This window comes from Suncus etruscus, chromosome 9, assembly GCF_024139225.1.
Source record: "Suncus etruscus isolate mSunEtr1 chromosome 9, mSunEtr1.pri.cur, whole genome shotgun sequence".
In the NCBI taxonomy this organism is placed as follows: domain Eukaryota; kingdom Metazoa; phylum Chordata; class Mammalia; order Eulipotyphla; family Soricidae; genus Suncus; species Suncus etruscus.
Window position 1 is genome coordinate 34,843,817 of NC_064856.1, and position 14,332 is coordinate 34,858,148.

The 14,332-nt window shown below is 41.8% G+C and overlaps 1 protein-coding gene across 1 annotated transcript in view; it reads left to right on the forward strand.

The window, feature by feature from the left end:
• SH3RF3 (SH3 domain containing ring finger 3) overlaps positions 1–14,332 on the forward strand; it is a 351,630-nt gene that overhangs the window by 238,340 nt on the left and 98,958 nt on the right. The window contains 1 exon segment of the mRNA XM_049781320.1: positions 32–307. Within this exon segment, the coding sequence (XP_049637277.1) occupies positions 32–307 (276 nt within the window).

Here is a 14,332-nt window from a genome sequence, read left to right on the forward strand (position 1 = left end):
AATAATAACCTGGGAATTTTTTCCATTTCAGAATCCCTCCCAGCTTCCCTACGGCAAAGCCCTCTACAGTTATGAGGGGAAAGAACCCGGCGACCTCAAGTTCAACAAGGGTGATGTGATAATCCTGAGACGCAGGGTGGATGAGCACTGGTTCCATGGAGAGCTGCATGGAGTACATGGCTTCCTGCCTGCCAGCTATGTGCAGTGCCTCCGGCCTTTGCCACAGGCCCTACCCCAGGGCAAAGCACTTTATGACTTCGAGATGAAGGACAGAGACCAGGATAAGGATTGCTTGACCTTCACTAAGGTAAGATTGGGCTCTGTCCAAAGCCATTCAGTTACACATTCCTTGCTAGACCAAATCCAGGTTAAGATTGGGCAGATTGGCAACCAGATCCTGGCTTGTTTTATGTTAGAAGTCTGGGCTCCTGTTAAGATCTCCAGTAACTATGGCTTTGGGTGGGGAGAAAAATTTTTTCTATCTCCCCAAGTTTTGATTTTGAAAAGAGGTAGCACTATCCAGATGTTAGCAACAGCTAAAACTGACAGGAACTTTTTGATGACAAGATAAAGACTCCATGACCCTGAAGTATGGTGCCTACACAAATTTCAAAGCAAAACTTTAGAATCATTCAAGACTCATGGTTGTAGAGGGCACTGTCTCCAAGGACACTCCTTCCTGCACAGATTCCTGTCAGGAAAAGATGTATCATTGCTGGTCCAGGAGCAAAGGGCAAAGGAATGATGCTTAAAGTTGTTCAAAGTAGTCACATCAGTCAGTCTTGCCCAGAGGGACACTGGTTGGTCCAAGTTAAACAGAATTTAATAGTGGAGCTGCATTTCAGGGCCTGGTTTCTGGTCTTCCATGGGTCTTAAGTATTGTAAAGTATTTGGAACAAAGGTCCTTGGACCAGATGGTCTCTTCCTAACTGGGACAGTAGGCTACATGGGCATTTTTCCTTCCAAATTTCCATGCCTCCATTTCTCTTTGTCCTCCCATTCCTCTTGGTCCTATGAGAGGTTGGAGGATGCTGAGTACCCTAAAAGTATTTATTTCTGATGGTAGCAAGTGAAGTAGTTGGTGATTAATTACTCATACTGAGTTCTTGCACTTCTTTACAGTATCTGAGATTCCTTGGGAAGTTGTAATCTGTCTTCTAATTTAAAAGCAAAACTTAGAGAGGTTATATCACTATATAATGCTGGTGGCCAAGCCTTTTCTCTCCTTTTCCTCCAACTTCTTTTTCTATTTATCCGAGCTTTTTCTGTCTCAGTCTCTATCTTTCTGTTTTTGTTGCTGACTGTTTTCTGTTTCTATCTTTCTTTTTCTCTGTCCCTGTCTTTCTAACTTCTCTCTCTCTCTCTCTCTCTCTCTCTCTCTCTCTCTCTCTCTCTCTCTCTCTCTCTCTCTCTCTCTCTCACCCCCATCTCTTTCTGTCTCTTTGCCACTGGCTATATCTTTGACCCTGTCTCTCTGTCTTTATCTTCGTCCTTTGTCCCTGTATGTCTCCCTCTGTCTCTGTCTCTAACTCTCTTTCCCCTTCTCTTTCTTTCAACCCCCCACATCTGTTCCTGAAGAATTTGGCTGTAGCACTGAGCTCCCTGGAGGGCTGCTACAGTACCATGCACACCATTTTAGAGAAAAATTGGCATGTCCTGCACTTGGCTGCTATTTGTGTCTTGCTCCATTCTTTCCCCTGACAGTGAATAATCTATCATTCATTCAGAGACTCAGTTCTTTCTTCCTTCCTTTCATCAAAGGTGTTCTGATGCTAATTCCAATTGTCCTTTAGCTGATGCATCTTTAGAGAGCTTCCACCGCTCTTTTTCTTTATCCCCACCCCCTTCCTGTTTAAAACTAAAGGTACAGACTTTCTGGAATACAATGTCAAATGAGCAGACCCTATGTATTTTTCACTTCTCGGATCAGTGGCCATTGAGAGCTGCCTTCAGAGAAGAGCCCTTGGAGAACGATAATGCTTGGGACCAGATTCAGAATGTTTAGAAACTTTGGTCTGCTCATGTCCTTGCTAAGAAGACAGTCTCATTCTGTATTAGGGATAAACAGAAATTCTTTGGAAAATACTTCACTTCCAGCCTTTCCTGAACTGTGCAAAGGCCTCTCTCTCTACCACCACCATAGCCTGCTCTGATTTACCAGTATCTACCTAGAAAGATCAGCTTCAGGATGAAAATCAGAGCCCAATGAACAGGAAGATAGAAGGAAGGGACTTACTTGTTCATTCAAAAGAAGAAAGACACTGGACCTCAACTCTGCGAAGAACTACCTAAGGATAGCATCCAAGAGTCTAAAATCAAGTGGAAGAAAGAACAATTACAAATAAAAAAATTAAGGTTCCTTAACAGTTAGTTTAAAAGATGGTGAGCATTGCTGGTCATCTACTTAGCAAGAATCTGAGCATTCAATCATAGGATTTAGTATTTGGTGTTGAAAAATTATTTTGACTTATTATTTGACTTATTACTATCAGTCAAAATGATAACTGACTTATTTAAAAGTCAGATCAAACTGTTAGGCTTCCTTAGATTCACTCTGTAGCAGTGTTGGTTTTGTTTGAATTTTCTAAATTTCATTACCACAACCATCGGTAGGCTGTGAGCCACCACTACTGGTGGGAAACACAATTATAAGAGCTCTTTTTTATAAGGATTGAAGGTCCAAGATAGTCTGATGGGAGTGTCCTATTGTAAGATATGGTGGCTGTTCCCACAGGCAGTGAGATGGGAAATGTAGTATCTCAGTATATTTCTCAAGGACTTTATTTTATAGAATTCTCTGAATTGATAATGATAGTTAAAAACTCCAGGGCAAAATTCCCAGTGAAAGTCATACTGGGGTTCTCCCACTCTGATTGATAAGCTTGTTAGCAACTATCTCTGCTTTGTTTTCCTTTGGATCATGGGACACTGGTAATGCCATTCCTACCATGCACTTTCTCTCCACTTGTTTAAGAGAAAGCCTTCAAAGGATTCAAACATCACATGACGTCTTTTTGCATGGTTTATGTTTGCTGGCATCCTCACTGCCCAGATGTTTCCTCTCATAGACACATGACCTTAAACTAATGTCTCCTGGGCCTGGAAGTTTGATTCTCCTCAATAGCCCCCATTTATATTACTCTTCCAGAGGTCAGATTCTTTTCTCAGGCAAGTCAAGCTGGCACCCTAGGTCAGGTCAGCTTGGTTTGCCCTGAGAAGCGTTTTGTTATTTCTGTAGTACCCTAAGAAAAATAGTCACTGAAAATGGTATGTGGTGTTAACTTGAAAACATCTTGGTATTGAGATTGATTAGTTAAAAATACATGGAGCAGGTGGATCAAAGCAAGATTTTTACCTTCTGTTATGAATTTTGAATAGTACTGTTAAAATGGCTTTAATTAAAGTCATTCTGAAACCAAAGGCTTTGTTCCATTTATAAAGATAATGAATAATTATTTTTGTAAAGCAGCTATAAAAAGCATGTTTTATTGCATTTTAAAAGTTCCACTGGGAAAAGCTGAAGGCTGCTCTCTTATAACTCTTCTGAGGACTAGAGTTGTGCAATGACTGTATTCTGGCTCCCTTGCATTTGCCCCTTGGTAGGGGTGGGATAGGGGTTGGTCTTATGGGGTTGCACCCTAGGCAAGCACTTTACAAATGCTTTACAAGCACTTTTCAAAGACCTCATGATTGGTTGTAGGATTGGAACATATAACTGTGCTTAACTGCCAACTCCTCATTTTCTTTGTTTTAAATTATCTTTATTTAAACACCGTGATTACAAATATGATTGTAGTTGTACAATTACAGTCATGTAAAGAACACTTAACTGCCAACTCCTCATTTTCTTTTTTTTAAATTATCTTTATTTAAACACCGTGATTACAAATATGATTGTAGTTGTACAATTACAGTCATGTAAAGAACACCCCCCTTCACCAGTGCAAGATTCCCACCACCAATTTCCCAGATCTCCTTCCTCCTCACCCCACCCACACCTGTACTCAAGACAGGCTTTCTATTTTCCTTATTCATTCACATTGTTATGATAGTTTTCAGTGTAGTTATTTCTCTAACTGCACTCATCACTCTATGTGGTGAGCTTCATGTCACGAGCTGCACCTACATGGGAAGATGGGGGAAAATACTGAGGCAGTAAAAGATTAGAAATGAGCTTAGTAGGGCAGTATCAAGGTCACAATACAAGATGGATATTATGCATTTATAAAATATATGCATACAATACTATCAATAGGAGACCAAGAAGAAAAAATTTCCAGTGACTGTCCCAACATAAACCAGTGCTAGAACGGCCTGCCCTCCTCCCAAAGCACATTCCTATTAGTGTAGGGAGAGGTAGGGGGAAAGCCTGATGACCACTATAGAGTCCACCTGGACCAGCGCCTAGGGAAGGCCTGGAGTCCAGGGGAGAAAGAGGGGACGGCTGGGGCCTGCCAAGCCTCCCAGTACTCCCCAGGCTAGGGAGAAGGCCTCGGCATGGGGCCTACCCAAACCCCATACCTGGCAAGAGCTGGCCTCCAGAATCAAAGGGGAAACCGGAAGCCAGATGTCTGCCCGCCCTCCTCCCCATGCACCTCCCCTCTGGAGTACAAAGGGAGAGGGCAAGCCCGAGGACCCCTAAGAGTCCACCTGAACCCACTTCTGGCCATCTGAGCTGGCATCCAGGGAAGGCCTAGAGTCCAGGGGAGAAAAGGGGGATGGCTGGGGCATGCCAAGCATCCCAGCACTCCCCAGGCTAAGGAAAAGGCCTCCAGCATGGGGCTTCCCCAAACCCCATACCTGGCAAGAGCTGGCCTCCAGAACCAAAGGGGAAATCAGAAGCCAGATATCTGCCTGCCCTCCTCCCCCATGCACCTCCCTCCTAGAATATGGAGGGAGGGGAGAAGCCTGAGGACCCCTAAGAGTCCACCTGAACCCACTTCTGGCCATCAGAGCTGGCACCCAGAGAAGGCCTGGAGTCAGGGGGAAAAGACAAGGACGGCTGGGGGCCTGCCAAGCATCCCAGCACTCTCCAGGCTAGGGAGAAGGCCTCTGGCATGGGGCCGCCCCAAACTCCAAACCTGTCAAGAGCTGGTCTCCAGAATCAAAGAGGAAACCGGAAGCCATATATCTGCCTGCCCTCATCCCCATGCACCTCCCCTCTGGAGTACGAAGGGAGAGGGGAAGCCTGAGGACCTCTAAGAGTCCACCTGAACCCACTTCTGGCCATCTGAGCCGGCACCCAGGGAAGGCCTAGAGTCAGGGGAGAAAGAGGGAGATGACTAGGGACCTGCCAAGCCTCTCAGCATTCCCCAGGCTTGGGAGAAGGCCTCTGGCATGGAGCCTCCCCAAACCCCATACCTGGCAAGAGCTGGCCTCCAGAATCTAAGGGGAACTCGGAAGGCAGATGTCTGCCCGACCTCCTCCCCATGCACCTCCCCCATGGAGTACAGAGGGAGGGGCGAAGCCTGAGGACCCCTAAGGGTCCACTTAAACCCACTTCTGGCCATCTGAACTGGCACCCAGGGAAGGCCTGGAGGCAGGGGAAAAAGACAGGTACAGCTGGGGGCCTGCCATGACTCCAGCACTCCCTAGGCTAGGGAGGTCTCTTGTATGGGGCCTCCCCAAACCCCATACCTGGCAAGATCTGGCCTCCAGAATCAAAGGGGAAACTAGAAGGCAGATATATGCCTGCCCTCCTCCCCATACACCTCCCTCCTAACTCCTCATTTTCTATGTCAGGACTATACCTACCTTTGGGGTTGTCCATGGCAGTAATACAAATAAGGAGGTGAGCAATTGGGGGATCCAAGTTTCACTCTTTCTCTGGCATTTGACTTCATATTATTTTATTTTTATCCACCTATAAAATTCAGTAAATCTTTAGTATGTTTTGTCAATGTAATATACAGTTAAAGAAAATTTGAATTACTTTTTGAAGTTGAATGTGAAGATCCATGGCTTCCCCTTAGTTAATTGATTCTGTAATGCTCAGGATTATAATAGGCAGTGGGATTTTGTCAGGTCATTCTGTCCTCAGAGAATTACTTTTGACCTAAATTAGGACAGGTACATGAGCCTCACTATGTTGACTTGAATTCCTATATATTTATTGAAAATACAGAAAACTACAGGACTTGTGCACAGCAGCAATGCCCTTTGATCTGCAGCTTTAATCCCATTTCTACTACCTAACTTTAGGGGCCAACGGGATACTTTAAATTATAAAATATCCTTTTTGTTTTTGTTTTGGAGCCACACTGTCGTAATTAGGGACTACTACTGGCCCTGCACTCGGGGATTACTTCTAGCAATCTTGGGGAACCAAAATATATCAGGGATCAAATTTAGGCTGGATCAAGTACCTTATCAACTGTACTATCTCTCCAACCAGCAAAAAAAATCTTTTCAAACCATCAACTCAGGTGGTCCTGTTCATTGTCACTGTAAAACCCTGTGGATGATGCAGCTAAATGTTTACCACTGTTTTGTTCAGAGAAATTCTCTCTTTTGTCAGCTAACTCAGCACCAATACCAAACTGTTCTGATCCAGGGCAAAGACTTAGATACATAAAAAGCAACAGTGGACAGACATTGTGCTCTAAAGTCAGATTTAAATCATGATACTTTAATTTTGCTCTCATAATGATTGGAAATAGTATTTAGTTTTTGAGACTTTTTTAAACTATAAAATGGGAGATGGTAATATAATTTAGTGACTAAAGGAATTTAGGAGAATAGAGATTGAAGTAGATGTTCAGTAAATATTTGCTCTGTGCCCTCTCTTATCTTCCTGATTTACAAAATATTATAGTTCTGTAAAAGTAATGTCTCTTTCTGTATGATCCCAGGAACTCACCAGAATGTAAACTTCCCTCCTAAAACAAATTCTACATGAAAAGTTGTAAAGTAAGGACTGGTTCTTGATGTTTTGGTGACTGTGTCTTTTAGGAATATTGTCCAGAAGTTGTGAAATGTGTTTAGCCCTTGCAGAGACCTCATTAAACCCTTTAGTCACCTTGTCTGTGCTAGTCTTACTTGGGGAGTGGGGGTATAGATATCTGAGATAGGCTTTCAGGAAAAACTGGGACCTACCAGTATTCAGGAACAGATGAGAGTCCAGCTTCTATTCATTCTGTTCTTCTTGAGAGCTATATTACTGACTAAAGATCACTGGAGACTCAATCCACCTTCTGGAGTCTCTGGGCCTGGACTCTCCCTAGCTTCCTCTACCCACCACAGGTTCAAGGCTAGGCAGCAGCTCCTGGACCTGTGTGGAGAAAACACTTGGACTAAGGCAACTAACTCCCAGAAGAGTTAGTCTTCTTTTTTTTTTTTTTTTTTTTTTGGTTTTTGGGCCACACCCTGTGACGCTCAGGGGTTACTCCTGGCTATGCGCTCAGAAGTTGCTCCTGGCTTCTTGGGAGACCATATGGGACGCCGGGGGATCGAACCGCGGTCCGTCCTAGGCTAGCGCAGGCAAGGCAGGCACCTTACCTCCAGCGCCACCGCCCAGCCCCAAGAGTTAAGTCTTCTAACTAGGAGAGGAATAGGCCCAGCTGTTGAGTATGGGGGCTTCTGAATGTCAATTACTGAGCCTTCTCTGGCATTAATGACAGTATCCAGAAAAACTACAAAGGGAATATTTTTTATTTATAGGAAAAGCTTGAGATATGGCAGTTTAGTCAAAATACCCTTTTAAACCTATATAGTGTTTGTGTTACCTCTTGGTGACAGTCACAGCACTCTCACTGCTGACACTCCCTGATAGTCTTCCCTCTTCAATGCTGGAGCAGAGACCCTTTCATTCCATGTTAAATGCCTTTTCTCAAAACCCCCACTTGTTTCCCCTCTTTTCTAGAGTCAACATTCTATCTACTCATCAATAAGATCCCCTATGATCCCACACTCGCTTCTCCAAACACTGTAACTCTTGGTCCTGATTTTCTCCACTCCTAGCTATACTAGCATCCTGGTCCTTGCTCTTTCCTTCCAGGTTTTCTGACTCTTCTAGGGCTTTTGTAACTGACTTCTCAGCCTAAGTGGCCCAACTAGTGTATATTCATTCTTATCTAGGAGCAGGCAAGACCCATGTGATGAGGCCTTTATCACCACTTCACAGCCCTATATCTTGCTCTGATGTGATTGTCATTTACATTTACATGAAAGCTGCCTGCTTCTCTTGAATTGAATGAAAGTTTTGGAAGGTCACTCACCATTCACTCACTAGAAGGCCCACCATGGTACAGTGAGATGCATCCAGGTCTTGAATGAGTATTTGGCAGTGAAATTCTGTATGGAAAATCAGCTTTAACTGGGCAATGCATTAGCTGGTCTTCTATTGAGCAAATGAGTTTATTCTCCCAGCTTCCCTGATCCATTAATTTCTTCTACATTTAATAACCCTGTATTATGTTTTATAGGTTGAAATTAGAGCTAAGGAAGATGGATGAACACAGAAAGTGTGTTCCTAAAGCACTCACAGTACACAGTAGCCAGATCATGAGAGTAACCAGAATGACCTCTGTTGTGTGTATGTTTGTGTGTGTGTGTGTATGCACAGGTGTAAACATGAAGATTGAAAGTGCTCCAGCATTGATGAAGTCTGTCCTCTGAGCTCTAGTTTTTCAGCTGGGTCACCTTATGATGTAGATTCTTTTCAAATCTGAGACTACTCAAAAAACCTTTGCAACCTCCTCATGGAGCATGGCCTCCGTTGATAGGTTCTTTAGCCACTTCAAGTGGTGAACTAAGTAAGGAGAAAAGGCAATCTCAGACTCTGGACTGCCCTGGATTCCTATTACCACATCAGGACAGAAGGCAATTAATGGTGACTATAATTCATTACAAGCCTCTCCTAACACTGCTTGCAGCTATTGGAGAAAAAAATATTCTGTTGTTACTGCAATAAAAGGCTGATGAAGGTCTGATCATTTGCTTTAAATTTCCTCTTCTCTGTGATACAAAGTGATTTGAATATTCTATCTATGGCTAGCTTGTATGCAGATAGGATATCAGGGTTACTGGCTGTAGTAAGAGGAGGCTGTAGCAACTGGGGCAGAACTAAGTGTGTATTCAGCCCTGAAAATGTCTCTGATGTCATCTCTTTTTTCTGGTCTCTGGTTCTTTCTTACTACTCAGAATCCATTTGACTGCAGGTAACAAAGGAGAAGAGTGAAGTGATCCAGAACTATTTGTGGTCCTTCAGGGACTGTGTGTCTGGGTATTTTGGATTGATATTATCCATTAGTTCGTTTAGATAAGTAAAATATTGGACTACAAAGGCTTGCTTTATCGCAACCTGCTGAAGGAATGCTCCAAGGTTTTATCCTGAGCATGGTATTTCTGGCCGAGTCCTTGATAACTAAGCAGTGACATTTGACAAGAACTACCTTTAAAGTGGCATTGAAGCACAGCTTGAACAGTCAGTCACCCTCAGTGACATTCAGGAGATTTCTTTGGAAACACAAGTTTCCTGCTTGCTGGAGGTCAGCTCCAAAGCTCCGCTTTGAAGTAACTGTTATCAAAGTTCAACTGTTTTCAGTTTTATTTTTCCACTGGCAGAATTTATGCACATTCCTTGAGGGAATTGGGTAGATTAGTTAGAAATGCTAAAACAGGTCCATTTGGGGGGGTGGGGGAGTGAATCTACCAAAGTCCCCGTATCCTTTGAAAATGTGTTGCCCAATAAGCTGCAGGAAGAAAGGCAACAAAGATTTTGTGTTCATAGCCCAGATTTCAGTGTGTGAGACCACCCTGAGGTCATCTGAAAGTCAAGCAAACCCACTTTATTATTACTAGAGCAATTGATGTATTTTTCAAAGCATGCATTTTTAGGAAAAAGAAAAGATTATGTGCCAATCAATCTTGATTGAGAAAGGCAAAAATAACTTGGGCAGAATTTGGTCTAAGAGCTCTGATTTACTAAAAAATGCCTGATATGTGAGTGAAATGGATCTAACCAGACACACAGATAACATGGCTGATTAGGAAGCATAAGCATGTTTAGAACCTGTCTGACTGTATTTAATGATTTTATGAATGAAAACTGTTGCCATGGAATCATCTTATTTTCATCGTTAAGACTCCATCAACAAGTTTTACAGAAAGTGAATTTCATCACTCATTGTAGTGAGGCAATCCTCAGTGTCTTTCTATCATCTTTTGTTCTCTAGAAATTTCTTACATCTCATCTTGGATCTCACTGATATTTTTCCCTGCAGCTGCTGTTACTCTGCTACTGAGATCTTCCTTCCTTTGAATTTTCTATTTCGCTGACCAGAATACTCAGTCACTCTCATGTTTGTAGTTTTTTTTTTTTCATTTCTGCTCTCATAACATGATTTTTTTTGGCCTTTTCATCATTTCTTTGAGCTGATTCAACTCCTTCATCAGTGTCTCTAAAGTTATCAGAGTGGTACTAGTAGAACTTCCAAGCTATACCTTCACTCAATGAATTTGGTAGACTACTACATGACTTCCATATTGTGTCTCCTCTGCACTGAAGATAAATGTTTGTAGTTCATTTATTGGAAGCACTTCTCTTTCCTTCCTTTGCTGGTCTTTTCTCAGTGATCTTTCCCCTTTTCTGGTTTGCTAGTTTGAGACCCAATATGTATTTAATGCTACTACCTTAGATGTTACTTTAGGTCTTCCTCTCCTTGGGCTAATTTAATTTTAATTCCTCTCCTTGGGTAATTTAAGGCTCTATGATTTATTTTTTGTTTAATTTTCTTTTTTGTTTTTGTTTGTTTGGGCACCATACGCAGTGATGCCCAGATATTTCACCCAGTTCTCTGTTCAGAAATTTTTTTCTGACACTGATCAATGACGATATGAGATGCTGTGGATTTAAACAGTGTAGGGCACATGCAAGGAAAGGACCAAAGCCTACTGTACTATATCACTGGCCTCCAAGACTCTGTGATTTCTTACCACTATCATTACCTTGTGCATACTTTAAGGTGGGTTAGGTATATGGAATTATGAGAAAGGTTTTGATAGCATGAATTCCTTGGAGTTAACCAGTGCTACTCCTAACTCTGTGTGCTAATAGTAGGATGTACAAGTATGTACAGTGTGAGGTGTGATGAGCAGAGAGAGCTAGGTCAAGGTACAATAGTGGAGAGTGGGGTGAAATATATGCCTAAGATGTGATGAGAACCATTGTCTGTAAAGAATTTTGGGAATTTTCAAACTTGAAAAAGAATCAAGCCAGAGGCTTAGATTACAGATGGGAACTTAGAAATATGAAGGTAAAGGGTGACCTTCCAAGCTACTGGAGAAGTCAGAGTGTATGGAGTGAAGGAAGTTCTTTAATCAATGCAAGACAATTAAGATAGTACCTTGGACTTTGAAAGATTGTACTTTTCTTTTTTTTTAATATAATATGTTTATTTAAACATCTTGATTACAAATATGATTGTGATTAGGTTTCAGTCATGTAAAGAACACCCCCTTCACCGGTGCAACATTCCCAACACCAATGTCCCAAATCTCCCTCCATCCCACCCCACCCCCATCTGTACTCTAGGCAGGCTTTCCAGTTCCCTCATTCATTCACATGGTTATGGTAGTTCTCAGTGTAGTTATTTCTTTTGTTTTTTCTTTTTTTTAACCACACCTGTTGGTGCTCAGGGACTATTCCTAGCTTTGCTCAGGATACCTTCCTGGCATGCTCAGGGGGCCATGTGAGATGCCAGTGACTGAACTCAGGTCGAGCGCATGCAAGGCAAGCACCCTACCCGCTATTCTATCTCTCCGGCCCCCAGTGTAGTTATTTCTATAACTGCATTCACCCCTCTTTGTGGTGAGCTTCATGAATTGAGCTGGAAGTTCCAGCCCTCCTCTCTTTGTCTCTGAGGATTGTTGCAAAAATGGCTTTTATTTTTCTTAAAACCCATAGATGAGTGAGACTATTCTGCATCTATCTCTCTCCCTCTGACTTATTTTACTCAGCATAATAGATTCCATGTACATCCATGTATAGGAAAATTTATGACTTCATCTCTCCTGATGGCTGCATAATATTCCATTGTGTACATGTACCACAGTTTCTTTTTTTTTTTTTTTTTTTTTGGTTTTTGGGCCACACCCAGCGGTGCTCAGTGGTTACTCCTGGCTGTCTGCTCAGAAATAGCTCCTGGCAGGCATGGGGGACCATATGGGACACCGGGATTCGAACCAACCACCTTTGGTCCTGGATCGGCTGCTTGCAAGGCAAACACCGCTGTGCTATCTCTCCGGGCCCTTACCACAGTTTCTTTAGCCATTCATCTATTGAATGGCATTTTGGTTGTTTCCAGAGTCTGGCTACTGTAAATACACTACAATGAATATAGGTGTGAGGCAGTGGATTTTTGAATTGTATTTTTGTGTTTCTTGGGTATATCTCTAGGAGTGGTATAGCTGGATAATATGGGAGCTCAATTTCCAGTTTTTGGAGGAATCTCCATATCTCTTTCCATAAAGGTTGGACTAGACGGCATTCCCACCAGCAGTGAATAAGAGTTCCTTTCTCTCCACTTCCCTGCCAGAACTGCTTGTTCTCATTCTTTGTGATGTGTGCCAGTCTCTGTGGTGTGAGATGGTACCTCATAGTTGTTTTGATTTGCATCTCCCTGATGATTAGTGATGTGGAACATTTTTTCATGTGTCTTTTGGCCATTTGTATTTCTTTTTTGTCAAAGTGAAGTGTCTGTCCATTTCTTCTCCCAATTTTTTGATGAGAATAGATTTTTTTGTAAAGTTCTGTCAGTGCTTTTTATATTTTGGATATTAGCTCCTTATCTGATGGGTTTTGGATGAATAGTTTCTTCCACTCAGTGGATGGCTCTTGTATCCTGGACACTATTTCCTTTGAGGTGCAGAAGTTTCTCAGCTTAACATATTCCTATCTGTTTATCTGTGCTTCCACTTGTTTGAAGAGTGATGTTTCCTTCTTAAATATGCCTTTAGTCTCAATGTCATGGAGTGTTTTGCCTATGTGTTGTTCTATATACCGTATGGTTTCAGGTCTGATATCGAGGTCTTTAATTCATTTTACCTTTGTACATGGTGTTAGCTGGGAGTCTGAATTTGCTTTCTTGCAAGTAGCTAAACAGTTCTGCCAACACCACCTTTTGAAGAGGCTTTCCTTGTTCCATTTTGCATTTCTTGCTCCTTTATTAAAAATTAGGTGACTATATGTCCAGGAAACTTTCTTTGAGTACTCAAGCCTATTCCAATGATCTGAGGATCTGGCGTTATTCCAATACCATGCTGTTTTGATAACTATTGCTTTGTAATACAGTTTAAAATTGGGGAAAGTAATGCTTCCCATATTTCTTTTCCTAAGGATTGCTTTAGCTATTCGAGGGTATTTATTGTTTCAAAGGAATTTCAGAAGTGTTTCATCTACTTCTTTGAAGAAAGCCATGGGTATCTTTAAAGGGATCACATTACATCTGTAAATGCTTTGGGGAGTATTGCCATTTTAATGATGTTAATCCTGCCAATCCATGAGCAGGGTATGTGTTTCCATTTCCGCAAGTCCTCTCTTAATTTTTGGAGCTGGGTATAATAGTTTTCTTTGTATAGATCCTTCATGACTTTAGTGAAGTTGACTCCAAGATATTTGAGTTTGTGAGACACTAATGTGAATGGGGTTGTTTTCTTAATGTCATTTTTCTTCCCTATCATTATTGGTGTATAAAAATGCCATTTATTTTTGTGTGTTAATTTTGTAGCCTGACACATTGCTATATGAATCTATTGTTTCTAGAAACTTTTTGGTAGAGTCTTTAGGGTTTTTAAGTAGAGTATCATGCCATCTGCAAACAGTGAGAGCTTGACTTCTTCTTTTCCTATTTGAATTCCTATTTGGATTCTCTTGATATCTTTTTCTTGCCTAATAGCTATAGCAAGTACTTCCAGAACTATGTTGAAAAGGAGTGGTGAGAGCGGACAGCCTTGTCCTGTACCAGAATTTAGAGGAAAGGCTTTTAGTTTTTCTCCATTGAGGATGATATTTGCCATTGGCTTGTGGTAGATGGCCTTAACTATATTGAGAAATGTCCTTTCATTCCCATCTTGCCGAGATTTTTTTATCAAGAATGGGTGTTGGACCTTATCAAATGCTTTCTCTGAGTCTATTGATATGATCATGTGGTTTTTATTTTTCCTTTTGTTGATGTTGTGTATTATGTTGATATATTTATGGATGTTAAACCATCCTTGCATTCCTTGCAACCTACTAGGTTGTGGTGAATGATCTTCTTGATGGGGCATTGGATCCTATTTGCCAGGATTTTATTAAGGACCTTTGCATCTGTGTTTATCAGGGATATTGGTC